Here is a 27232-nt window from a genome sequence, read left to right as displayed (position 1 = left end):
CAGAGATGTAACAATTTTCTGCTATATGACCCAAGATGAAGCACAAAGTTCATCTGAAGATTGTTTGGAGACACATTTTTTGTTCTTCCACAGAAATCTCAGTAAATTTCTTGCCTAAGAGGATACCTGTTTAGGTGCAAAGCTGCTTTTTAATGTGCAAGCTCACTTCTTCACCTTGTTAACACAACTGCCTATCATTTTGACCTCTCTTAAAAGGTTTAAATGCAAATAGATCAATGTGCTTTTGAAGTCCAGGCTAATGAAGTCCCGAGGCTCTTCTGCTTAATTTTCTAGTTTATAGAGACTCAGCGTTGCTCAGGAATAGCCAGGATTGGACCCAGGATTGGTTTGCACCTGACTGATAGAGAAGTTAGTTCTGGGTTGGGTACCAGAGAGGCAGGGATGAACAGAGGATGCTTCTCTGTAGTAATTCCTGCTTTTCTGTCTCTAGCACAACCACCTAAGGCAACTTTTAGATGTGACTGAACTCTGAAATGAAAAAGCCAGCATGAGATAGCAAAGGAGGAAACTCCTTGTTGTGCTCTGATGTCCAAAGGTCGCTGTGGTTCAGCAGCACTATTCCAGGACCATGGTCACCAAGGCAATAGCTCATTGCCATGGAAACCCTTGCCACCTTCTGAAGCAAGAGCATTTGACCAAGTCCTGATGTTTAGCAAATAATTGCTTGAGATCTGCTGTGTATCCTACCCCTCAATACATTTGGGGACTAAGAAATAAAACAATTTGACAGCTTTCCCTGTGATCCATCCCTTTGGAAAGGGGATTTCCATCAGGGCAGAAACATTTGTGAGCTCACTTGGTTTCTCAAGGGCTGTTCGCACATGATGGTTGTAGCTTTACTAGTTCATTAAAGCCACTACATTGGAGATTGCATCTAAATTCTTTCGCTCTTACTCTGTAAAAAAAAAAAAAAACAAACGAAACTTACAAAATAGGCAACATATGAGAACTGATTTATCTGTTTGGAGGATATGGATCAATTTGACTTATTCATGAGGTTGCCTCTTCAGCAGGAGGTAGTTGGCACTGCTCCCAGGGCAGGGAGCGGGATCAAAGCCCTGGTGCTGCCGGTGTAGCCGTGAGGTCTGGTTGAAGCATTCCTTCCTGCACAGCCATTCCTCATGGCCTTGCTGTGGGAGAAGCATCACTTCTGCCAGTCAGAGCCACAGCAGGGATGTGAAAAACTGCCAAAACGAAACCTTGAATGTGGCATGGAGGAAGGTTCCAAATGAAATCTCCTTTTTCAGTTGTCTGAGCTGTCACTATCTGACATTTTCCCCAGGGGAATGCATGATGTGGGCAGTTAGTTGGTAAAGCCGTGCAGGTCAGTGGTCAAGAGCTGCCTGGGGGAGCAAGCAATGCACCGAGCCAGAGCCTTTTTCCTCTGCCTGGAGGGCTTCTCCTGATGTGGTTCCTTGCACACGATGTGAGATCAGGGTGAGGACATTGTGGCAAGGCAGCACAGAGGACAGTGTGGCCTGCACAGAACACAAGGGCCAGGCATGGCCTGGTGTCGTGGGAGGAGGAAGGGAAAGAACAGCCTGGCCCTTCAGCTGATCCAAGCAACATCTGTAGAGAAATTGCTGCAAAGTGCTAAATCAGGAGGCGTGTGCTGCCTCATTTACCTTTGCTTTTCTCTGCCTCACAGCTCCCCTTGAAATGACAGCAGCACAAAATTGCATCCTTTGGTGTTTTGTGGCATCAGTGCTGATGATTTGAGAGGTGGTATTATTGTTGCCATTAGTAGTGTAATTAGTATTGGCATAACAGTCCCCTTTGCCCGACGCACTAAAGCTGAACTAACAGCCTCTAAAACCAAATACATCCACTCCACCAGCTTGAGGAGAGTCTCTACTCTCAGGTGTTCAGCAGTCCTACATCTGCAGCTTGGCACTGCAGCCTTGTAGTAGTAGTGAATTACAAAAATTTTAATTAGTACTACTGTTAATAAGGCAAATATAATTGGATTTCATTATTTTAGCAGTGCTTTTATTTCATTATATAAGATCAGAATGACTAAACTTTTTTTTTCCAAATCATTTTTTTCCCCTAACAATAGGAACATGCTGCAGATCCAGGGAGTGTTCCATATTTCATGAAAGGAAACGAGAAAAATGCAGTGGAAGGTCACCTCGTCATTTTTAAGTCCTGTTTTCCATATTTTTGTGTTCTTTCCCCAATATTAGAAATAGATACTACAAGAGAAGCACGTTGCAAAGCCAGCACAGTTATTTTCTGTGAATTTTGTTACTTGTTCATCTCTGAATATTGGTGGTAGTTCAATATCGTTTCATCTCATTGGGGTTTTTTGTCAAGAAGGTGAAAGGGTGAAAGCAGTGGGCCATCTCAAAACTCAGTGGCAGGTCAGTGAAATCGAGGAATTCTGCCAGGTGAAAATCCAATAGCTATCTGTAAGATATAAACAGCTGATGTGAGGACGAACAGGAGTCACTGAGCTCTCCTGCTGGTTTGTGCTCACATTCTGTAATTCTAAGCTTTCACTTTGCACACCTTGCCACTGATGCAACTCTACTGAAGGGCAGCTCTGTCTGGTAGTTCCTTTCTGATCCCCTTTGTCTTTTTTTTCCTTAGCAAAACAAATTGCTGTTGTCTCAGGGAGCAAGACGGATGATGGTGATTGTAGCTGTTATTTTTAAATTTCTAAGTTTGAATGCCTGTATTGCACACACTCAAAAGCTGAAATGGGCAATGAGCTCCTGGGAGCAGTTCACGCCCCTTGTCTCCAGCAGAAATGGTGGTGTGTTGCTCACCACTGCTTGCATGCTCTGATTCAGGCTGTTATCAAAGACACGCCTGAAGGATCAGGACCCTGAAGCCTTCCTTGCTAGTCATAATAGCACATGCTGCAGACTGCTGGCAAGTCACAGAATTCCAGAATGGTAGGGGTTGGAAGGGATCTCTAGAGATCATCCAGTCCAGCCCCCTGCTAAAGCAGATTCACCTCTATCAGGGTGCACGGAAACACATCCAGACAGGTTTGGAAACCTCCAGAGAAGGAGATTCCACACCCTCCCTGGGCAACCTGTGCCAGGACTCCCTTACCTGAACAGCAAAGAAGTTTTTGCTGGTGTTTAAGTGGAATTTCCTGTGTTGCAGCTTTTGCTGATTATCCTGTCACTGGCCACCACAGAAAAAAGAAGATCTCTAGAGAACATCCAGTCCAACCCCACTGCTAAAGCAGGTCCATGTAGATCAGGTCTCACAGGAAGGCATCCAGGAAAGTTTTGAAAATCTCCAGAGAAGGAATTTCCACAACCTTCCTGGGCAGCCAGTGCCAGGGCTCCCTCACCCTTACAGGTCTCAGCTTTTCTTCATTAAGAGAGATATTCCAGTCCCCTCATCATCTTGGTAGCCCTTCGCTGGGCTTTTTCCAGCAATTCCCCGTCTCTCTTGAAATAGGGAACCCAAAACTGGATGCAGTACTGCAGATGTGGCCTCATCAGGTCAGAGTAGAGGGGGAAAATAAACAGACTCTAGTTTTGTACCTTTTTGTCTTTTTCTTTTTGATCATTGCAGATGGTTTTAATTGCCACTTTAGTCTGATGCTTGTGGCTAAGAAGAATGTATCCATAATTCTCTTGCAAGAACAGCGTGGCAGCTCTAAAGTTCCCATCTGCCTGCTTTGGCTGCAGGCTAGAGCACCCAGGGCTGCTCTCAGCATTGTGTTATCAGGGACAAAAATAAGCTAGTAACAATTGTTTAAGTTGCTTTAAGTTTGCTAGAGGGGAGGAAAGGTGGATTTGCCCTGAATTTGTTCTCATGGCTCCTAGCCTATCTTTGACGCAAAGCAGAGAGGAGTTGCTGCCTGTATTACAGATGTGGATTTGCAGATAATCATTTCCACGTTGATGAAGTTTGTGAATCTTTAGCTCTTCACGAGTGTTTCTGGAAGATGCAAAGAAACTGTATCAAAGCTTTGTCTGTTCCAATTGCAATCCGGTCTTGGAGGACAAAAGGGCTGGAGGTTCCCCCAGCTGTGTGGTTCCCACGGGATGTCCCTTGGCTTCATAAGCTTATGAAATAATTGTAAGATGTAGCTATCCATCATAGAAACAGCTTGGATCCTAAGAACCCAAGGAATATTTTCAGTCCAGTGTCACAAAAATCACAGTAGAAAGAGCTGAACTCACCTGGTCCATCCTCTTGCTTTAAGCCAGGATCAACTCTTCCTGTAGCAGGATTTTAAGTGGTTTCTTAAGACAACCTCAGAAGGTCAGCGTCCTTGGTTACTGAAAGTCTCTTCACATCCCAAAGGGAAGGCCATGAAGAACTCTACTCTGCCCTGCTTCCCCTCTATTCTGCCCTGGTGAGGCCTCATCTGAAGTCCTGTGTCCAGTTCTGGGCTCCTCAGTTCAAGAGGGACAGGGAAGTGCTGGAGAGAGTCCAGCGCAGGGCCACCAAGATGATCAGGGGAATGGAACATCTTTCATACGAGGAAAGGCTGCAGGAACTGGGGCTGTTTAGTCTGGAGGAGACTGAGGGGAGATCTTATTAACATTTACAAATATCTAAAAGGTGGGTGTCAGGAGGTTGGGACATCCCTTTTTTCTATTGTAGCTAGCAACAGGACAAGGGGTAATGGGATGAAGCTGGAACACAAAAAGTTCCACTTAAACATAAGAAAAAACTATTTCACTGTTCAGGTGAGGGAGCCCTGGCACAGGCTGCCCAGAGGGGTTGTGGAGTCTCCTTCCTTGGAGGTCTTCAAGACCCGCCTGGACATGTTCCTGTGTGACCTGATCTAGGTGAACCTGCTTCTGCAGGGGGATTGGACTAGATGGTCTCTAAAGGTCCCTTCCAACCCCTACCATTCTATGATTCTAAGAACTGCTTGTGCCCAAATGTCTTATATGTGTAAAGGGCTACATGACAGACTATACATTAGTCTAGGAGTTAGGAGAAGAATCTGGGAGTCCTGACATTTGGCATCTTGTTTTAGACACTGAACCTTCTTTTGGTGACCCAAGAATGGAGGTTCAAGTAGGCAACACCCTACCATTGTGTAAGACACACCACTACATTTTCTATTGATGTCCGCCCAACATTTTTGCTTTCTTCTACCTCAAGATCCTTGAACCTCCAAAAAGATCTCCTAACCTCCTTCTGTCTTTCCTTCTTCCACTTAGCACTCAAGAGGTCAATTACAGCAGATTGCTCAATTTTTTCTGAAGTATTATCCTCTCCTTGAACATATTTCCCCATCAGGCCACTTCAGCTTCATCTTCTTGGGCTTAAAAGATGATGAAGTCAAGGTCTTTGACAGATATAGACTAAACACGTTCCCTATCTTCTTCCCGTCAGCAGTCCTCTGTCATGTTTTCTTGATGTGCCTCATCTCCTAATACCAGTACACAGCCCACAAATCACGAATGTGCGTTTTTCGAAGGGACTCTCCATAAAGGTCTATTAGCAAGGGGATGAGTAATGGTTAGACAAAATAGATTGAAGTGGTCCATTCTGAATCATCTTGGCAGTAATAGAGTATGTCCATTTTTTGATTAAATATTTCCAGGGCCATTAGCATGGATGAAGTAAACAACTTCTATTGAGTTTGCCTGCTAATGACAACCCAAAGGCCTTTGATCTCTCAGTTATCAGAGAGCAAGTCTGTTGCTTGCATGTGGATAAAGATCATATAATCATCACTAAAAGTGTCTCTTGCAGTACAGTCAGATTTGGGAAACAGTTCTTTGTTCTCTCAGTGTTCATGCTCCTGTAACTTTTAACGGACGTGGTCAGAGCCACCTGCAATGGGCAATGTATAACCTTTGTGCACAGTCAGAAATATGCACTTGTAGTTTGTCTGCAAGGTTTTAGCAAATAAAATCAGCATTAACCTTCATTTCTTGTGCAGACTCCTCAAGGTAGGGCCTCTGTGTTCATTTTTTATCTGAAAGGGACTATAGCATATTTCAATTTCTTTCTGTCTATCCTTTCATAGTATGTCTCACAATGCTACATGTGTTTTCTGAGACTTTCCAGCAGTTGAAATCTTGTGACTCAATTTACATCTAAAAGTAAAATGTAGATCCTAGTTCTTCCTAATTAATTGTGTGGAATACAAGATATTTTCAGCCTAAACATAAAAAAATAGAAGAAAAAAAGACAATTAATCAATATGAACAATGCATTGCTGCTGTTGTTTTCTAAATGCATGCTTTGTGATTAGCCAGCAAAGCTGACTTCAGGCATTGGGCTGATGATTTTTGACCATTTGTTGTTGACTTCAGCACAGATAGTAGTCAAGACCAAAAAGGTTTGAAATCACAGAAATAGGCAAGAACTGTGTGAATATAATTCCTTGTGCAAGTCTAATTTTTTTATGGCAAGAGATAAGCCAAATATATTGGATGGGAGTCAACATAGGCCTCGCTAGGAGATGTCACGCCTCACAGATCTGCTGGTTCTTTGAAGGACTCCACCAGCATATGGATGGGAATGATTCACTCTGTATAATTTCCTTGGATTTTTGCCAGAGGCTCTTAAAGGAACTAAGCCTGTGTGGGGTGGGATAGCAGTCAGCTTGTGAAGAGAAGCCTGTTCATATTAACAGCTGCTTGAGGCAAGAGGGAAGGAGTACAAGAAACAGGTCAATTTCTGAAACAATAGCAAGTTGCCAGAAGCATCTCCTCATGCCCTGTGGGACATGTGCTGTCTTGTGTACTGCTGAATGATGTTCCAGTCACAGCACTACTGGGAGTGAAGGGTGATCCTCTTGACTCCAGTCTGAACAGGCGCTTCCTTGCTTGTGCCCAGCACTGGAGGCATGATTAGGGATTCACTGTCCTCAGCTCAGGCATATTTCCATTTTTCTTCTTTTTCTATGAAACTGATCAGTGTATTAGTACTGACACTTCATAGAGTCCACACTTGAGTGTCTCTTCCCAGGTGAGCTATTGCAGTGTTCTTGCTGTATTGCTGGAGGCATTCATCCTTGGTTATTACCCAGAGAGCTGGCTCCTTCCTCCTGTGACTTCTTGTTTAACAACTAGACCTGAGCACTTCTGGCCTTGTTTGGAGAGGGTTATTTTATAGGGTTTGGGGGTTTTTTTAAGGCTTTTTTTTTTTTCAGCCATCTGTCAGACCAAGTGATCCTCCATCAAGGTATAATCCAGCTGATTGGCCTACTTTTCAAAAACAGTAGTATGCTACTGCTGATAGCATTTCAGATTGCCCAGATTCTTTCCTCCTGAGGGTGGAGAAGACAGCAATTGATATAATCCAGCTTGGCATTTATGCCACTTGAAATGAAATTGCATTTTGCTGAATGAAGCTGAGAAATGGGAAAGTAATACTGCAAATATGTTGTGCCATGTGGGACCTTCTGCCTGGGAAGCTTCCTAAAGAAGCTGCAGTGGAGTTGATTATCCCAGAGAATAAACTTTCTGATCTATAGCTCTTGTTGCAAGAGACAGAAGTGTAGAAAACACTTCCGGCAAGGAGTTAACACCAAGTGAACTTGAAGGATTCACACAGAAATCCCAGAGAGTGTATGACTTTGGTGTATGGTCGTTGCTGGATAACATTAACTCTACTGGCTTTTTTTGATAGTGCCAGAGTACATCACACTTGTATACAGCTTGCTCCATTCCTCCACCGATGCCTTATTTGCAGCTCCAGAACAGAGCAGTGCGTTTTGCATTTGGCTAGGCATATGCAGCTGGGTACGTAATTATTAGCAGTGACTTTCCTGTCACAGAGCAGAGAGGTAAAAGCAATTCCACAGAGCATTAGGAGATCAAGTAGGTCAATTGAAAGGAAGAAAAATTACCATAGGCTATCTTCAATTAAACTGTTATCGCTCCACATGAAGGATCCCATTTAGAGGAAGGCATAAAACCTGAGAGTAGAGGTGACTGAGAGAATAAATTCTCCATTTTTAATTCCAAAGCCACAGAGTGAACATTCATCAGTAGGCATGAGGAAGAGATCTCTCTTTCCTTCTGTTTTCAGTCTACTTTTAAGTAGAGCTCATTTGAAAATCTCTCAGTGGAACATTTTTTTTTCAGCAGAAAGCACAAACTGATCAAAGCCACAGCTTTTAGTGGAGATGTTAATGACAGCTGAACCCTTCCTGAGACAGGCTTTTGATGAGAGGCTGTAGTGTCTGACTGTCAAATGCAGGGCAGAAAGCACCTCAGAATTGCAAACATCTTGGTGACCAGGTCAGTCTTCTAGGAGCTGGAGCATCCTGGTTCAAGTTCCTGGTCCCTTTCCAAAGGCCAAAGAGCACAAATAACTTTCAACTGTGCTAATGTGCATGGGAAAGCACCATTCGAACTGTTTTTCTCCTGTTAGGAGAAGCTATATCATACAAATGCAAGGCAATTTCAGTGGTTGGAACCATAGTCTAGATTGACTAAACTGTTTTGAAGTTGATTTTAAGAAAGAGTCCTATGTTGTAGTAAAGAAACTACATCAAAATAGTTTACAAAGGAAATATTTTCAAATGCAGAAATTGAAAGGCACGTTTGTGTTATTCTTGGGGTTTTTTTAAGGGCAGGGAATGCAGAGGAGGAAAGAAGCCATGCCTTAAATTGCTTGGGGTTTTTTTGGTTGGTTGGTTGGTTTCGGGTTTTGTTTATTTACCTTAGAAATATCAGAATTACTCTGTTTGGTCTTTGACAAGCAAAAAAAAAAAGAGGGAGAAAAATAAAGGTCAAATGTAGCCTCCACATTTGTTAGCAATCTTCTGAGATGTCACTTACATTCCCTGACCGTTCTCTGCTTCAACTGCAAGCTTCTGGCTCTTTAAACTCCCTCAAAGAGGACCTTTTCCCAACGTGCTCCTGAGGTGTTAGAATAAAATATCTGTAAATAAAATTGAGCATGCACCTTGCATGTGTAGGGTGTAGGGCAACTTTGTCTCTGCTGTGTATAATTGCTGCAGCACTGAGTCCCTGCTTGTAAGATGTGACAGCCTTCCTCCTCCACCCATTTCTGGGCCAGGGATGTTGGCATTTGTTGTTGCAGTTTAGCCACACTATGTGCTAATGTTTCGTTACTGGTGTGTGAAATGCGTTCCACTTTAGCCAAGGCTGCCCTTTGACAGAGCCTGCAGACACTCCCAAAGCACGTGAGCCTAATCACTCTTGCTTTTATTCAGGTATGAAATTTGCTGTCTGCCTTGAGCTGTTCATTTGCTGGGGTTTCAGGCCATTGTCTTCAGTAGTGCAGTCACCATTGCTCAGCCTCTGCATAGGCTGGGCAAGAGCTTGGGGAGGGACACACAGGACCCTCTAACTGCATCGTTTCTGCATCCCAGTGTAAATCTACAGTGATATTCAGGCTGTTCTTGTCCCAGACGTGTAGAGTCCCCATGTTTTGGGTAAACAGGATAAAGTTCCTCTGCCTGAGTGATAAATATGCACTGTGACTGAGGGAAGAGAGCAGCCCTGAGATGCTGGCACACAGAGCACGCACTCACATGCTGAATGCCTGATTACATTGTTTTGGACAGGTTAAATAATTAATAGCCTCAGGGGTGCTCAAGGTGACAGATTCTCCTATATGGTCCATTAAGCATTTAGAAACTTCAGTTTAGGCCTGTCCCATGCCATGTCCGGTTGCTGGGGTGACTTCAAAGGAGTCTGAACTTGTGCCCAGGAGGGCTAATGCTGCCCATGTCTTCCTGGTTTTTGGCCAAAATATGCTCTGTAGCAAAATATCTGTGATGTGACTGTTAGCTCCTGGTCCAAGAGCAGAGTCTACCTGGGGAGACCAGACCTCCTCTTTAGTTTGACTTGCTGTAGGAAAAGGATGTAGGCAAAAAATTGGCATTTGATCTAAGTTTCAAAGGCATGAGTGTGCAGGAAACACAGCTGAGGGTTTGAAATACAAAGTCTGAGCTTTTAAGAGTGGGAAGATTTGGGGATTACTCTGGAGGCAGGTGAGCTGTAGTACGTGGGAAGGAGGGGACCACCGGGTGCCACGGGGACTCACCTCCAAAGAGAGGAAAGCCACTCAGTGGTAAGCCACTCACCTCCAAAGAGAGGAAAGAAAAGAGATGGGCTGAGGGTTAGAGATTTCTGCACTTTCTTGATGGGCTAAAGCCAGCCACCAACAGCCCCATGCAATATTTTATCCATCCTATATTCAGAAAGCACATGAGCCCAGAGTTTCAGCCTGATGCTCACTGCCTAGCACAGTGGGAGACTGCCTGTATTATGAGTATGACACACACATTCCACACATGTTCTAGGATTTTTTTAATAAAAAGAGGCATATTTTGTAATTCTGAGCCCTCTTAAGCAATTTCATTGGTTTGCTCCCCTCCTGTGGTGCCAGTGCTTCAAACTCATTTAAGCTATTTTCCACAATTTTTGAACAATATTTTGTATTATAAAAGCCTAATCCCTCCCAAACCATCGCTTTAATCTGTCTCAGAAAACTGGCTTTCATCTCACAATTGCTTTCACAGTGGCACGTAAACCCTAAAAATGTAATATGGAGCCCAGTAATCCATCAGTTAAATAGATTAGTTATGAAGGAAGCTGTATGGCTCCCTCCATAGAGTAAAAACAACTCAAGTACCACTGTCTGCTCTGCAGTCAATGTGCACTGGAGATCACAGAATCACAGAATGGTAAGGACTGGAAGAAACCTCTAGATATCATCCAGCCCAACCCCTTGCTAAAGCAGGTTCCCCTCCATCAGCGGGCACAGGAATGTATTCAGGCAGGTTTAGAAACCTCCAGAGGAGACTTCACAACCTCCCTTGCTGAATGGCAGCACAGCCTCCTGATGCCAGTCGTGCCAGTTTGGTGTCATCAACAAGCTTGCTGAGGAGTGCAAAGGGCTTCCTTCTGCCTTGCAGATCTTGTGGCAGGGCTGGACCCCAGAGGGTGGCTGGTTGTGGTGTCTTGATTCTTCTCTCGGATGAGTGAACATAGATATCGGTTATGAGATAAAAAAATGAAACACTCCACTGTGAGAGGAGAGGAATTGCACTGTGGCTGGTATCCCTGTACATGGTTTTTAGAGACTGTCTCCTTTTAGCAGCTGGTGACATCAAGATCAAGGCTGTTAAGTGTCACCTGTGTATCTGTTATCCAGTATTGCACTAATTGCTATGGTTTGGCTTTATTAATCTCAAAATATGTGTGCCTTAGATTTTCCCTCCCTCTTCCACCTCATTGTAGTTAGCCTGAATGCCTTCTCCTCTGCACCTTGCCTCTCTTGTGTATTCCCTTTGGGGTTTAATTCTGTGAAATGGGGATGATAACAGAGAATTCAGATAGCTGAAATCTGTTACAATGGAATAACTGGTAATTGGAAACAGTCTCTCAAAAATGGGCCAAAGAGAGAGAATACAGAGTGTCCGGAAGCAAAACTCAAACTGACAGTTCATTGTGTCTCCTCTTCCTGGTCAGAGTCTCTGCAGACCAAAACTTAAAAATATAAATCAGAAAAGCCAACATAAACAAGTGCTCAAAATCCCATTGACAGCTTTAGGCCCAGGACTAGAGAAAACACAAGTGCAAAGGATGTTTATGAGACTAAATGTTCTGGATTTGTTTACCACTCCTCTGCGTCTCTGCCAGCCTCAGCTCTGCCTGTTCAGGAGGAGTTGAACGGCTGCTTTGGGCTTGGGGGTGGATTTCTGAAGCAAAAGCACATCTTTTATTCTGGAAACTTCCTTCCCTGTTTATTCAGCAGGAGGGACCAGGTCCTTTTCTCTGCTGCCATGTAGGTATGATTATTTCTACTCAGTATCAGAACAAAACAGATGCCCCAGCCAAGGCATGGTGCATTCCTGCTGGTGACTGAATCTCAGCTATGTAAAATAGGTGGTTGTGGATGCAGCAATCAAAAGAGATAAGGTAGAAGATGACGAGAGGAAAAAGAGAGACGCAAAAATATAGTGTCTTCTCTTCAGAACTGCAGTAATTTAGTGCACAAAGAGAATCTGAGGCTACACAGTCCTATTCCTATTCTTCTTCCTCTGCTAGTTGGGGACATCAATAACTTGTCCATTATTGGTTTCTCTATTTATCGTATTTCTCCCAGTTCCAGGAAGGCTTTGGGGATGTGCTGCATCTTGCCAGAATCAGAAGTGTCAGATTCTCAGAGACTAGTCTTCTAAGGTTTTCAGACCCAAACTATTTAGAAGAGGATTTTTTTGTCTGTTTATGTGAACTCAGAATGAACTGCTGAAACGTTTGAGGTTTGTCGTTAATAAAAACAGGGGTTTGAATCACTGAAGTATTTTGCAGCATAAATACAGCCTTCAAAGTGAGCAGAGGTGGTTATGTTTTCCTGGGACGTGTTTTGCCTAGAGTCAAGGCTAACTCATATTCAAGGATGCTGAGCTCTTACAAATTGATCCCATACAGTTCCTAGCCTTCTTTTGAATGGTGGGAAACAGTCCTGCAGATATGAAATCTGTAATAATTTTACTCAGATCTGAACCTTTTTTGAATGTTTCCTGGAAACTTCCAGTGGGACCTGTGGGTTAAACCACCCTCTGTGCTCATTTTTGCTGATTCTCTCCAGCATGGCAGTTCCCATTCCAGCCTCCACTGTGGACCCTCATGCTAGAAGGACAGCACTGCCTACCATCTCCCACATTGCATCCATCATGTGAATTCCTGAACATTTTGTAGACTCATGCAATGCCATCTGGTGCAATTTGAGCATGCTCCATTTGACCTGACCTGTTTCTGAAAGCCTGGACCAAGTTAAATCATGGCAGCAGCAAAAGATGAGGAGATATCCAAAGCTGATGAGGGGTCATGCTCTCTCACTGTTGTTTGCAGATGGAAGTTTTCACTCATGCAGTTTGGAACCCTATGGTGGGCAAGTAGTTTCTCCTATCAGACTTGTTAAGGTTTACAAAGTATCTGTCGAAAAGCAAAATATACCACTTTAGAACTATTCAGTTGGAAGTTCATCATTTTGATGCCAACCTTTTTTTGTTAACCATTCCTTGTTAGAAAGGAAGTTGCATTTTTTGACACAACCACACTGCAAGCAAAAAGCCTTACATTTCCTTTTCTGAGAAGTTCAAAACAAGGCATTGCAGCAATTTTAAAGCTTTGTTGCAACTTCATTTTCTCCCAGCCAGGAAGTTTGACAAAAATAATCCTTGCCATGAAAAGTTTTGTTTTTAGCAAATCAGCATCTTGTTTTTCCCAGAGAAAAAGGCTCCTGGAAAAAAATTCTACTCTGGGGTTGGCTTAAACTTGAACAAAACAACAGTGTCTCCTAGTGGCTGACTCCAGGGGAATGGCCAAATCCATCTTGACTTTCAAGTGTCTTGACCCTCCTCCTAGGTCTTTGCTCATCAGACAGTGAGAGAAGTGGGAGATCAATTGAGTTCTAAGCAACAAACAATTTGATAAACCATAAAAATATCTATGGCAGGCTGTTTCCTAGGCCCCAGTTGGTATTGAAAGAAGGTAATTGTATTTGAAGGCAGTATCACTGAATGCTTGGCTCATCTGCTGTTCAGCTTCCACTCTAATAATACAAAAGCTCACACCAGCAGCTTAGCCAGGCTGCAGGGCTATCTATCCTTGTCTTTCCCCAGTGGGTGCTGCCTCTGTGTCACTGCAGGACTGTGCTCCAAATGTCTCATGTTACAACAGTCCTTGTTATCAAATTAGTTCTGCCTCACACCAAATATGATCATTAAAGGATAACAAAGATCTCCTGTCTGAAGCCTGATTGGCTTTGCAGTGTTAGTGTGCCATCCAGCAACCTTGTCCAGGCAACCTTGTCGCTGTAACCTTGGTCTACTGGATCAGCTCCTCATCACAGCTCTTGATGATCTCATCTGGGCCACCTTGTCCTCTCCTTTCCCTCATCCTCATACCTTCTCTCTTCTGCCTTGAATGGCTGAAGCTTTTCTCTTGCAGTATCTGAATTCATATATGAAGCAAAAGCTATGGCACTGGAGACAAAGCAATAAGGACATAAAATTGTCAAAGGACATTGGCAAATCAATTCAGGAAATGATATCAGCAAATTAACTGATTACAAATCCACACACCTAATAGGCAACAGAAAAATCTTGGGATTGGCTTCTAAAATGAGATTTTAAAGAATAACAACTTAAACCCCCTCTTCTATGAGAGTATAACCGGCTGGCTAGATGAAGGGAGGAAGCAGTGGATATCATCTACCTTAACTTCGACAAGGCTTTTGACACTGTTTCCCATTACATCCTCATAAGAAAGCTCAGGCAGTGTAGGTTGAATGAGTAGAAGGTGAGGTGGATCGAGAACTAGCTGAATGACAGAGCCCGGAGGGTGGTGATCAACAGAGCAAAGTAAGTTGGGAGGCCTGTGACCAGTGGGATTTCACAGGGATAGGTTCTGAGGCCAGTTTTTTTCAGCATCTTCATCAGTGACCTAGATGAGGGGACAGAGTGTACCCTCAGCAAGTTCCCTGATGACACCAAACTGGGAGGACTGGCTGATTCCCCTGAAGGCTGTGCTGCCATTCAGTGGGATCGCGACTGGCTTGAGAGTTGGGCAGAGAGGAACCTCATGAGGTTCAACAAGGGTAAGTGCAGAGTCCTGCACCTGGGGAAGGAACAGCCCCATGCACCAGTACAGGCTGGGGATTGACCTGCTGGAGAGCAGCTCTGCAGAGAGAAACCTGGGAGTGCTGGTCGACAATAAACTGACCATGAGCCAGCAATGTGCCCTCATGGCCAAGAAGGCCAATGGCATCCTGGGATGCATCAAGAAGAGTGTGGCCAGCAGGTCAAAGGAGGTTCTGCTCCCCCTCTACTCTGCCCTGGTGAGGCCTCCTCTGGAGTCTTGTGTCCAGTTCTGGGCTTCCCAGCTCAAGAGGGACAAAGAAGTTCTGGGGAGAGTCCAGTGCAGGGCTGGTAAGGAGACTGGAGCATCTTTCTTTTGAGGAAAGGCTGCAGAATCTGGAGCTGTTGAGCCTGGAGGAGACTGAGGGGGAAACCTCATTAATATTTACAAGTAATTAAAAGGAGGATGTCAAGAGGGTGGGGCAACACTTTTCTGTAGTGTCTGGTGATAGGACTAGGAGTAATGGACAAAAGCTGGAACACAGAAAGTTCCACTTCAACTTAAGGAAAGCTTTACTCTAAGGGTGATGGAACACTGGCACAGGCTGCCCAGGGAGGTTGTGAAGTCTCCTTCTCTGGAATTTTTCAAAACCCACCTGAATGTGTTCCTGAGTGACCTGATCTAGGTGGACCTGCTTGAGCAGGGAGATTGTACTGTATGATCTCTAGAGCTCCCTTCCAACTCCCACTATTCTGTGATTTGCCTGAGGGTAGATTTTTTTTCATTTTAGACTTTTCAAGTTGGATACTGGCTTTTTAGTAGTGACTAGTGATATTTTCTTACTATATTTGCATAAGGCCAGGATTAGGGATTTTGAAATGATCACACGTATCCCAATTTTTATGATAAAACTATGACTTTTAACTGCACATCTGGTAACAGCAACATGAAGTTGGAGAACACAGAACTAAGTTTGACTTTAGCAGACGAGACTGCTGCTGTGTTGCAGACTGCAAGGTACCATAGGTAGCAGTGGGCAGATTCTTTATGTTTCCCAGCAAAAAATGCTGCAGAACAACCCAAATCCCTTCAAAGCTGGCCAAGCTGCAACTTCCTTACTGATGACTGTGTCATTAATTTCCCAGCCTCAACACATTAGCGAGCTATCCTTGGCCTGCCACTAACACCCTGCCCCAAGGAGCCCTCACTCTGTGGCCTGGAAGGACACAAAAATTGTGCAAGTTATTTTGCTTCTTGTTAAGAATGCCCTTGTATAACCCCAGCTGAGGGCAGACCGAACGTGCCAGCCATGCATTGTTCCTGACAAACTGCTTGGGGATGCTGCGAGTGTGGTGTCTTGTCACTGCTGCGGCCTACAGCAGGACAGGCGCCTGCGAGCCCGCAGGGCTATTTCAGGCTCAAGTCTCTGATGGGGAGCTGGTTGGATGCCATCCTTGAGCAGCCCTTTTCTTCAGCTTTTTCATTGCAAAGGGAAGATCTTTGCCTATTTTTGGCATCCTTGGGATGGGGTGAGTGCTGGTCAATAGTAAGGAGGATATTATCATCCCTGCAGCAAGGAAGGTGTGAGTAAGGCAGCCCAGTGATCCTGCTCTTCAGGTGCACTGTGCAGCCATCTGGGTCACCCCTTGCTGGAGACTAAAGAACTGAAAATGGTTCAGTTATTCCCCTCGTGACCCTTAGCAATTAATGTATGTGGATTATAATCATGATAAACGAGGCTCTTAGTGCCTTTTCTCCTGTATAAATGGTTGAGCAAAAGACATGTGTGTGAGCTGGCACAGACAGAGCACAGAAACAACCACAAAACCATGGATGAAATGCAAAGAGTAAATTTATTTTTGTTACCTTGCCAACCAGGGGATCCCTGAAGCAGTACACAGACAGAGGCACACAAGCAGGAACATAGGCACCCCGGAGCAGGATCCATGCTAGAGGATCAATGAACCTGCTGTTTGCACCTGTATTTCAGGAGTTCTCACGGCATAGTTTACCACAACTGGCCAGGAATCTTAAGCATGTTCCACAGGGTGCCTCTAAGTCTGTCTCAGGCCTATGTTATCTAAACACAGATGTTCTACTTGTGGAGCACCCAAGGCCAAACAACAATTAGTATGATCTATGTGTTTTTCAACACCTAAACTTCAGGTCACTTGACAATCTTCCGCTATTCTCCCACAACATTCTGTTGCATAAAGTAATTTAGCTTATGAATGATGGTTCATTAGCAGCCCACAGACTCTGGCTGCCTATAGTAGAGGATGTGTGGGCTCTTCCTGCATTCAAGTTAACTATTTCACACTCTCATTCAATTGCCAAGGATTGAGCCTGTAGATTGTGGTGTTAAATGTGGCTATGTCACAGTATTACAATGGCCTTCTTCCTTTGGAGCCTCAAATAGTGCAACAACATCCCCAAGAAACTGCCAACTTTTGACATGGTGTCTAATGATGGATGAGGAATAAAGCAAGCTATTATCAGTCAGGAGATGAGTCAGATATGAAAATAACCTTTTTCTAGACATTATTATGCTGAGGAAATGAAAAGGGCTCATTTTCTTTTGCAAAGGAACAGGCCTTTAGCATTAGAAATGCGCATTGCAGAGCCTGATGCTGCAGAGTAAGTGAGCAAACCCAATCCCACCTTTTGCCTCTGTTCCTGCTGTGATGGTTTTTGAGCCTGGGTGCTGGGCAGACTTTGCTACACTTACCAGGAAAGGAACATCCAAGGCTCTTTTTGAAAAAGCAAGACTGTAGCCCAAGGTAATCCGGTGCTGATGACAGAGGAGGGGAATGGACAAATTACTTCTTGGATTTTAAGTTGCATGCAGTCTCATACACTCAGAGAAACCCCTACTGATCCTGGAGGGAATCCTGACGCCTAGGGTTGCACTGCTGCCATTTTAACAAAATCTACCGGACTTTGCTAACCAGGACTTCAGAAGGAAAAATCATCTTGTTTTTTTTGGGGGACAACTTCCAAACAGAGGTAGATATCTCAACGGAGATAAAGCAATTGATCTTGCTGACTTTCACTGGTATTTGTTTCCTAATTCTCTTAAGAGATGTCTGCAAGAAAGTGCTTTGTTGGTATATGAATAGAGCTACACTGTATTGACAATGCTTCTGCTTTGGGTATAGCAGTAAAGCAGTAAAGCTCTGCTGGGGTTAGTGCAATGAAAACAGCCTGACCAATGCAAGTCCAAAGAGAAGCTTTACAATTCATACTAGCTATTCACCTGGATATTTGTACCTTGCAAAAGTGAGCAAGCCTTCTCCTTTGCATGGCTTTAATTTTTTGGGCCTATGTTGTTCTGCACAGTTGTTCTGCAGCTGCTTCAGAAATGGGCTGGGATTCTGTGTTTCTAGTAAGACTCACAGGGACTGTCCGTGAAGCTTGTCTGCTGTTCTCCTCAGACACTTACCTGCCTTCATAGCTCTCCAGAAGGAACACAGAAATATGTAGCATTTGTGCATCATTAGCACAAGTCCCAGAGTGGAAGGAACATACCAGCCTTTAGCCATTTCTGCTGTGTATGTGTTTGACCATGTTGCTTTTTTTGCCCTGTAGCCGGACGAGTTGACCAACGCCTTGGAGATCAGTAACATCGTCTTCACAAGCATGTTTGCCCTGGAGATGCTCCTGAAACTCCTTGCCTTTGGCCTCTTTGGCTACATCAAGAACCCATACAACATCTTTGATGGGATCATAGTTGTCATCAGGTCACTGCCAGTTCTTTCTCCACTGTGGCTTTTCTGCCGAGGGCTCAGACCAGTTGGGGAGTGGGATGGGGAACAGGAATGACGTGATGTGTGTTAATCCAGAGCTTGCTGGCTATAGTGTGCTGTAATTATGCTGACCTTTTAGATTCCTTTCCTTAGAAGATCTGTCCAAAGTAAATGGACCTGGCAGATGGAGAACAAAGTCTATTTACGCCACACATCTGGCACTGTGGTTGATTTTCCACTGAAGCACAGAATGGCTGGGCTTGGGAAAGGAGTACTGAGTGTCCATATCCCAGCAGTGTGCTCTGTCTCCCAAATTAACGCATAACTCAGGCCAGAATAGGGCAGACAGGAGGGTAAGAGAAGACACTGTTGTGCTGTCCTCTCCCATGGAAACACTATCCCAACCTAAACTGGAGATGTCACAGCATGCAAGTGAGAAACTTGAGCAACACCTCTCTGTTCTGGTATTCTTTCTATCAATGCTATTCACACATTCAACAGTAATTCAAGGCAGAGAAGTCAAGGGATACACAGAAGGTGTAAACCATGATAAGTGCTTGTGGCTTCATTTGGCTCATCCCTTTGATTTGGAGAAGTGAGGAGCACCAGAGGCCCATAACAAAGGCCAGTCTGTGGCCTGATCGTTCCAACCCACCCCAACAAATGTGAATCTTTCTGGATATTAGCTTGGTACAAAATTGTGATCCACATTTTGTGGCTAGGCTTGTGACTAATTGTTGTGATGCAGACTAGCAAGAGACATGCTGTGTTGTGAGGAGCCACAGAAAGCAAGGGAATTAAAGAATCAATAAACCAGCCATAAGTGATGTAGCTTGTGTGTGAACATGTGTGTCTGCGCAGCTGGGAAGAGAGGGTGTCCTTCAGAAGCAAGAAAGCAGCAGGCGAATAAATGATCCCTTTAGGATCTAAACAGTGGGTTATCTTATAAGAAACCAGCCTGCTCAGGGCTTTCATGGTACAGTACTGCTGCTTATAGCTCCTCTCCTTGTGGTGTTCCTGCAGTGTCTGGGAGATCATTGGCCAATCGGACGGAGGCCTCTCTGTGCTACGGACTTTCCGGCTGCTCCGGGTGCTCAAGCTGGTGCGTTTCATGCCTGCCCTTCGTCGCCAGCTGGTGGTCCTGATGAAGACCATGGACAATGTAGCTACTTTCTGCATGTTGCTTATGCTCTTCATCTTTATCTTCAGGTACCAGAGACTGTAGCTCTTCTTCAATTAATTATTCAGCTTGCTTAAGTAATGTGTAGATGGGAATAATGATACACTGCATTTGCTAAGCTGCCTGCATGATAGAAGTGCTCACAATAGACTGACAAGCAGACACTCAACAGACTGTTTACCTCTTTTCAGTCTCAGTTTTTATGCAGTACTGTAATTCTGTAGATGAATGCAGTACACAAACAAGCAACGATTGCTCTGGATTTTCTGGGAGGCTCATTTAGCTATGTCAGGAAGTTGTCAGAAACTGGACTCTACCAGTGTTATATTTGAGATGAGAGTTGTACAGACTCCAAGACTTCTATCTGTCTGTTTGACCATATAATGCTCCTCGGGGTCCTGTTTTTGGAAACCACTTGGATTAGGAAGCTGGCAATATGGTTTGTTATTTTCTAGACAAAGGAGATCCCTGATTTTATTTCAGTGTAGACAATAGTAATGGAGTGTGACATGGAGGAGCCAAATGGCAGGGTTTGATCAGTGATCATGGAGCACAGCCCTTCTTCCTGGGAGATACCACTGGCACACAAAACACTGGGGGCAGAAAAGTGTCCAAAAAAATCACTGCTATCATATTTCACACAATAATGTGTTTCTTCCATCTGCACTTTTTCCCACTCTAGCATTCTTGGCATGCATCTTTTTGGATGCAAGTTCAGCCTGAAAACTGATACAGGAGATACAGTTCCAGACAGAAAGAATTTTGATTCCTTACTTTGGGCCATTGTGACCGTTTTTCAGGTAAGCTCTGAATCCTCTGGGAAGTTTTAATGTGGACCACCTGGACAAGTTATTTCACTGTTTGGAAGGAAAAAAGCCTGTTCCAGTAGGTGACAAATTTGGACTGAGATAGCACTGTTATTAGGGAAAAGTGATTGTATTTCTGAGTTAGCAGGTTCCTATAAACTGGTATAGAGAAGCAGTCTACTCTAAATCATCACAGTGTGTATCTGTTGTCAGTAAAAGTAAAGTCTAAGAAAGCCTGGAAATCCCCCCTTATTTTCCCTTCATGTAATTGGTAAGATCAAGACTCACGGTCTACTGTCCATTCTACTCCTGTTCTGTAAATTTCTGACTCCTTACTTGCCTTTGCTGCCCCAGAAGGGCACTTTGCAAACTATTTAGTTTAACTGGGAGTGACAAATACTGTCACAAATCAGATCTGGGGTTGCTGTCTCTATGTGCTGGGAAAGTATGTCAAAAGTTGTGTTTCCTCTGCAGACAAGATCTGTGCTTGAAATTATTGTCGTGTTTCACAACAGAGCAATAAACTGCTATTTACAGGACGTTCTAAATATAAAGATTAGTCTTTTCTGCTTAGATGTTCAGTCTTTAGAACTAGAGTGCAGCAAGTGTAGCACAATGCAAACAATGTTAAGTTTCTAAATGCAGAGTAGGTATTCACCACAATATCATTCAAGGCAGAAACCAGTCCACAGTCTTCACTGTAAAGAACATAACTTTTTGCAAAGTTTTCCTTCTTACAGAGGAGCAAGGATAAATCAGCATTAGTCTCACAGGTTCACATCTTTCTCTTACAAACATAAATGCAGATTTCTGTGTTCGTTCTAACAGTCCTTTGGGAAACAGAGTTGGCACAGAGCACAAGGGCTCAGTCCTACATCCCATGAAGGTTAATGAGTGGTATGACTTAGTGCAGCTGACTGCATTCCTATCTCCAAAGCTATCTTGCTTTTAGGAAGGTTAGAGGCCATTTCCATTGTAAGAATCAATTAATATGGAGCGTGAATCTGTCATCTGTTTTTTTAGGCCCCAGGATTTTTAAGCTCCAGGAAAGGTAGGAGAGTGGGAGTCCCTGAGGAAAGTCTTTTGGAGCAAGACTTTGCAAAGATGTGCATTTTTTTTACCCAACTTGTCAGTGCTTTTACCTAATGGAAACTACTTTGCTTCCCTGAGTTTCTTCATCCAACCAGTATCACATCAAATATCATGTCCCCTACCTTTTCCTTCAGCTTCAGGTGCCTTGTAAAGAGTAGCCAGAAAGGAGACAACAGCTCTGATGTTATCTTCTGATGTTTATCACAGGAGGCAATACCACCACCAAATAATGGGACTTGTACGAGTGCATCCTTCATTTTACCTTATTTAGGATATCAACTAGACATCTCTGTGGGCAGCAGTGTGCTAGGTCTTCCTGCAGAGAGGGGAGGTTTGGCCAGGAGAGATATATCCCATGCAAAGATCTAAATAAAGGAATGTTTTGCTGTCTCATTTCATTACACCTGATAATGGTTATGCTCAGAAAAGGTCAAAAGGAATGGAAGAAATGTATGAGTCAGAATTTGAATGCAGCTGCTGTGCATGAGAGGAGTGGGTTAACTTGAGAGCCTTCCCCTTCACCTCTCTGCAGATCCTCACTCAAGAAGACTGGAATGTGGTCCTGTATAATGGGATGGCATCTACATCCTCATGGGCAGCACTCTACTTTGTGGCCCTGATGACCTTTGGCAATTATGTACTCTTCAACCTTCTTGTTGCCATCCTGGTGGAAGGCTTCCAGGCAGAGGTAAGAGATCTGAGCAGAGGGAGGAAGAAGCACATGTAGGCAAGAGCATAGGGATGAAGCCATGTCTGTGCAAACATCCACCCATACAAGCAGCCCTAAATTTAAATCCAAGGGGTATAGATGAGCTGGCTTGGGCATGTAAGGCTCTTGCGAGTCTGTCTTTACAAATAAGGCCTGCTGAAACCTGGCATGGGACTTGGGAGACCAACACTTTGCTTAATCTGCTACAGGGTACATTGTGTGACCTAGAGGAAATAAATTAGGATCCATTTAACTCACTGAATCTCTGACATGTCCTGTATTTTGTGTGTCTTTATGGTGTGCCTCAGGCTTTCAATGTGTGTAGCCAATACCAGTCATGGGGACCAGATAGGATGTGAACTGGCTGTCAGTCTAGGCCTTTCCTGTGACTCCGTCCCTTATGTGTTATTTGAGGCTAGTAGCAGAAACTGGTAAAACGCTATGTTGCAAGTTTACAAACATTACATTTTGAGATACTTAGGATGATGTAAGACATAGAAATACTAAAGAGATTTTCACTTACACCTGAAAATATTGTCTGTGTCGAGTCAATGAGCAGCGAATTTATGATAAAATACAGTTTGCATCCTTTGTTCCTGATTGCTTTAAGGCAGAAGAAAGATTTTTCCACTTGGCAACCTGGCAGCTTACAGGTATCTTTGCATGGTACAGATCCTTTTCCTTACCTGCCCTCTTGGAGACTGAGTCACCTGCTAATGCAAAGGCAGAAATGGGCAGCTTCATGCAGTACTCTCCAAGTGCATGATTACAGACCTAGCCCAATATCTGTCATTTCTTTCTCAGGCTTAATGGCTCCTTCTGGAGCTGTTATAGACCATGATTTAAATGTGTGTAAGGTGTAGTTTTCAAAGCTTGTATTATTCACTCAGTGCTGCCTCAGAAAAGGCCAGCAACCACAGGCATGACATTTGCAGGGCACATTTTGCTCTCCGCTTCCAGTTATTATAAATCCTGACATTAAGCCTATGGGCTTGTCAGTTGTCTCATAGTGAGGTAGTATCTGTGTTACAGAAAACCCTTCTTGGAGCTGTGTTTCAGCTACCAGGACTCAATTTGAGTCTTGCACTTATAAATGCATGACTTATCTCTGGTTGTAAACCAAATATGTTTACAGTCTCCTTGGACAACTCCCAGAAGAAGTATCAGTGGAGCTGGGTTTTCTTTTGTCATCCCTGGTGCTTTTGGTATGGTAGAAATTCTTGGTTTTACCTCTTTGACTTTGCCCTCTTCCAGGGTGATGCTCTTAGCAGTTGAGGCAGGCACTTCTCCCTTTGCTCACTTGTTTCTTTCACTTGGAGAGTGACTTCTCTAGGAGACTTGTGCAGCCAAGAGGATGTGCATTAGAGCTGCTCTAAGCTCTAAACCATCAGCAACGTTTAATCAGGGACATTAAAATTGTACTGTGAATCACAGAACATAGTCTCAGCTTTGATCTCAGGTTTTGATCTGCCTGTGGAGCAAGTTTGGCAGGGGTAGCCCTAGAAGAGAATAGGCTTAAATGGCCATAAAACCATTTTTAGTACATTTGTGCTTAGGACAACAAGCAGCCAGACTTCAAACAGGACCATAATTGCATATTTGTGCTTAGATTGTTCCCATGTCATTTGGAAATCTATCCCAGAGCTGCTCTGGAAGAGCAGACAAACCTTCTAAAATTATGCAAATCTTTCATCTACCCTATGTTAGTGCTTCTGCTCCAAAACAGAGAAGATGAATAAGGGAGCTTAAGCCTTTCAATCATCCTGTCTGTTTGGCTGCACCAGTTAGCAATACATCACAGATGAAATTAAGTTCACTGCCACTTCAGTACCATGTCTCTCGAAACTATAGTGATTTGTTCAGGCAGCATTCAAGGAACTGTGCTCCTTTTTCTGGGATCAGCTGCTTTAATCCAACCATTTGCTATCAATTTGCACAGCTTTTCTGCAGTCTTGATGGATCAAGCTAGAGTCATACTGACAGCCTGCTGGGATCTCTCCTCTCTGCAGACCTCCCTCAGCAGAGGAGAACCTGACAGTAGCTCTTCTGTCCCAGGCTTGTACATTATTTAAGGCTGAACATTTGGTGAAGAGGAAAATTGATATGAAAGGGAAAAATAACTGGACTTCCAGGAAGAAAGCTAGTCTGAGGGTGGCCGGCTGTTCTCTGTCCTGGGATGATGCAGTGCTGCCAGGCAAGCTGGCCACATTCCCTTCTGCCTCAGCTTCAGTGCTGCCAAGAGATTTTCCAATACAATCTCAATTACTAGCCAGCATGTAGAAAGAAAATTAGGAATGGGTTTTCAAATCTAAGTCAAATTTACAGTGCTGTAAAATAAAGAACAAAAAACTCTTCGACATCTTTGGACATGAAAACCTAAGTGCTTTCAGCTGGGATCATGGAGAGTGCAAATATGGAATCCCACAATGCCAATTTTTCTTAGTCACCCTGCTGATTACAGCTGCACTTTCATGTTCTCCCCTGGGATACACTGTTCAGTGAGCCTGGGGGCAGCATAGGAAACACAAAAACATTACAGGAACGGTAGTCACAATCACAACATCATCCTTTCTATCCAAGTATGAAAATGAATCTAAACAAGGAAGAGAGACTTTCTGGGGTCATTTCCCAAGGCAGTGTTGGAGGGAATTTGACATTCTGCCCTCCTGATTCTTGAGGCCACACTTTAACCATTGGGAGCTGAGGTATCTCTGAGCTGCTATGTAATCCATTGGCCTTTGTGCTAAAGTTTAAATTAATCAGGTCTGTTAATTGTCCTTTTTTCTGCAGGGTGATGCCAATAGGTCAGACACAGATGAGGATAAGACATCTGCCAACTTCGATGATGATTTTGAGAAGCTGAAAGACCTCCGAGCAACAGGCAGGATTTTGTCTCTATATTTTCCCGGAGAGCTACAACCCTGCTTCCATCTTCCATCTTTGAATAGAAACTTACAGGGGAAAGTGGAAAGATCTATTTTAATTGGCAATTAATCTGATAGCTCTGTTAACAGAGCAGCTATGCAAAAAAATGTTGGGAAAGCTAAATGAGCATTGATATTTTCTTTAAACAGATGTTCTTCTAATTTAAGCTATAGTAGAATACTTAAATATGTCTCATAGTTTCTTCTGTATCATTACCACAGAATGGTTTGCTGACAGCAATATTCTCACACTACTTCTCAGCAGCTTTGCAATTCAATCATGTTCTCATCTGTTCTTTTTTGTTTCTTGCACAAGTGTATTTAGGTGAGGTTTGATTGATGGGAATGTTGCTGTTCATTTGTGTTACAGGGGGGCCTGGCAATTGATTTTGAGGTAAGGTCACATTGTACTAGGGTACTATAAACATGGAATAGTAGGTGACAACCTTTGCTCTGTAAAGCTTGCAGTCAGATAGGAGACAGAAAGGGATTATATATTTTAACAGAGTGAATAGTTGATGGTAAACAGGAGCCAGTTTGGTTCTCACCTTGGACTCCTGTTAAGATTACTTTAAATGCTTCTAAACCAAGGTTCCTTTCAGCTAAGAAAATTATGTTGATTGTGGTGAGCAGAAGGAATTCAACTGAGAAAGGGGCAGAAGCAAATTGTTTGGGAAGCAGAGATAGAGCTGGATCACAGCAAGGTGATGGACCTGCTCAGTCTGCAGGTGAAGCAACAAATTCCAAACACCGAGTGGTCAAATGAATGTCCATTGTAAATAGTTGGCAAGGAACACACAACACCAACTATTTGCTGAGCAGCTTCAAATAATAATAAGAGAGTTTTAGGGGAAAGAAGTAGTCTCACCTCTTCTCAGGTAATACAGGAATAGAAAAGAGGGCTGAACTTGCCATCAAAGTCCATGAGTAATTGTGTTCCTCCATAAGCCTCATAAGTGCCAGTTGGTTACTAAACAGCGTAAGGACATTAATAATTCCATTACAATGCCATTGATCTGTAAACAAATACACTGGCAAGAGGAACGTGGATTGCAGATTAGCATTTTTTTCAGCTGGATCTTCCACCCTTCAAAGTGAATGGCAATGTTCCCATGGACTTCTGTGGTGCAGATCAGGTATTTGTTCATAAGCCAGCAACTAAACAGATAATACAACAGAAGCACATTGCATTACAAATGCATCCAGTGAGGAAAAATATCAGGGGTAAGGCTTGGATTTCTCACTGCAGACTTCTTTCTGTGGTCACAAATGCTCCCATCCTTCCCCCTCCTTAAAACTGGTTCTGCAATTATCAAACCAGAACTCACTAAGCCCACTAAAACCAAAGCTAGATCAACTTTAGTTATGTATTTGAAACGAGGCTTTGATTTTGAGTATTTCGGCACTCCACAGGGCTGGTGGTGTTATGTCTGGTTTGTCTAGTGTGAATACAGTTTTTGCAGTCTGTACTCATTGTACAGCTAAAATAGGTGCTTTCTGCAGTTACCACAGAGATGTGCCATTAGATTTCTCTGTTGTAAGAGGTTTAGTCTTCCAGATAGGTGGGTGTGGAAAAACAACTCCCATTTCCTATCGCCTGAACAGGTGACTAATGTTTGCTTAGTGCCTTCCCCATGAAGGAACCGAAAGCAATCAGAAATGCATGAAAGTTTCTATGGAAGACTATGTGACAAGCAGATTAACTTCCTAGGGTGAATTTAGCCAGTCGTCAATGTTCTTTCCCTGGAAACTCTCTCCCAATCCCACAAAACTGTAACTCCACTCTCTAAATCTCAAGAAGGAGTGATCAAAAGAAGTTTCCTTTGGAAGGCAATGCCCAAGTCTGGACAGGACTGAAGGCCTCTTAAAAGGTTATGACTTTTGCCTTGTGCCCTTCAACGTGGCAAGGGTGATCTGTTGCCCATTTTTCATCTTTTGACAGTGTTCCTTAAAGATCCAAGGAGCAATGTCCATTTTGAAGAGTGATTTCTGTAGCTGAGCATTCACCTCGTATTCTTTCTCCCCTTCTCTCCAGAGATGAAGATGTACTCACTTGCTGTCACCCCGAATGGACACCTGGAGGGCAGGGGAAGCATGCCACCTCCAATAATCATGCGCACTGCTGCTACACCAATGCCCACACCAAAGTGTTCCCCACACATGGATTCAGTGCACACTTTTGTGGACTCAAGGAGAGGGAGTAACGCTTCTCTGGACCCCTTGAGCTATGATCAGAAGTCCTTG

At 43.6% G+C, this 27232-nt stretch overlaps 1 protein-coding gene across 1 annotated transcript in view; it reads left to right on the top strand.

The window, feature by feature from the left end:
* Positions 1-27232, top strand: part of CACNA1H (calcium voltage-gated channel subunit alpha1 H) — an 84106-nt gene that overhangs the window by 11924 nt on the left and 44950 nt on the right. Inside the window, exons 2-7 of the mRNA XM_061994391.1 lie at positions 18120-18271; positions 19301-19486; positions 20140-20257; positions 21888-22043; positions 24855-24945; positions 27024-27232. Of these exons, the coding sequence (XP_061850375.1) occupies positions 18120-18271; positions 19301-19486; positions 20140-20257; positions 21888-22043; positions 24855-24945; positions 27024-27232 (912 nt within the window). The remainder of the gene's footprint in view (positions 1-18119; positions 18272-19300; positions 19487-20139; positions 20258-21887; positions 22044-24854; positions 24946-27023) is intronic.

Source organism: Colius striatus, chromosome 3 (genome assembly GCF_028858725.1).
Source record: "Colius striatus isolate bColStr4 chromosome 3, bColStr4.1.hap1, whole genome shotgun sequence".
Taxonomy (NCBI): domain Eukaryota; kingdom Metazoa; phylum Chordata; class Aves; order Coliiformes; family Coliidae; genus Colius; species Colius striatus.
The sequence above is the reverse complement of the archived record's forward strand: the minus strand, read 5'-3'. Positions and strand labels throughout refer to the sequence as shown.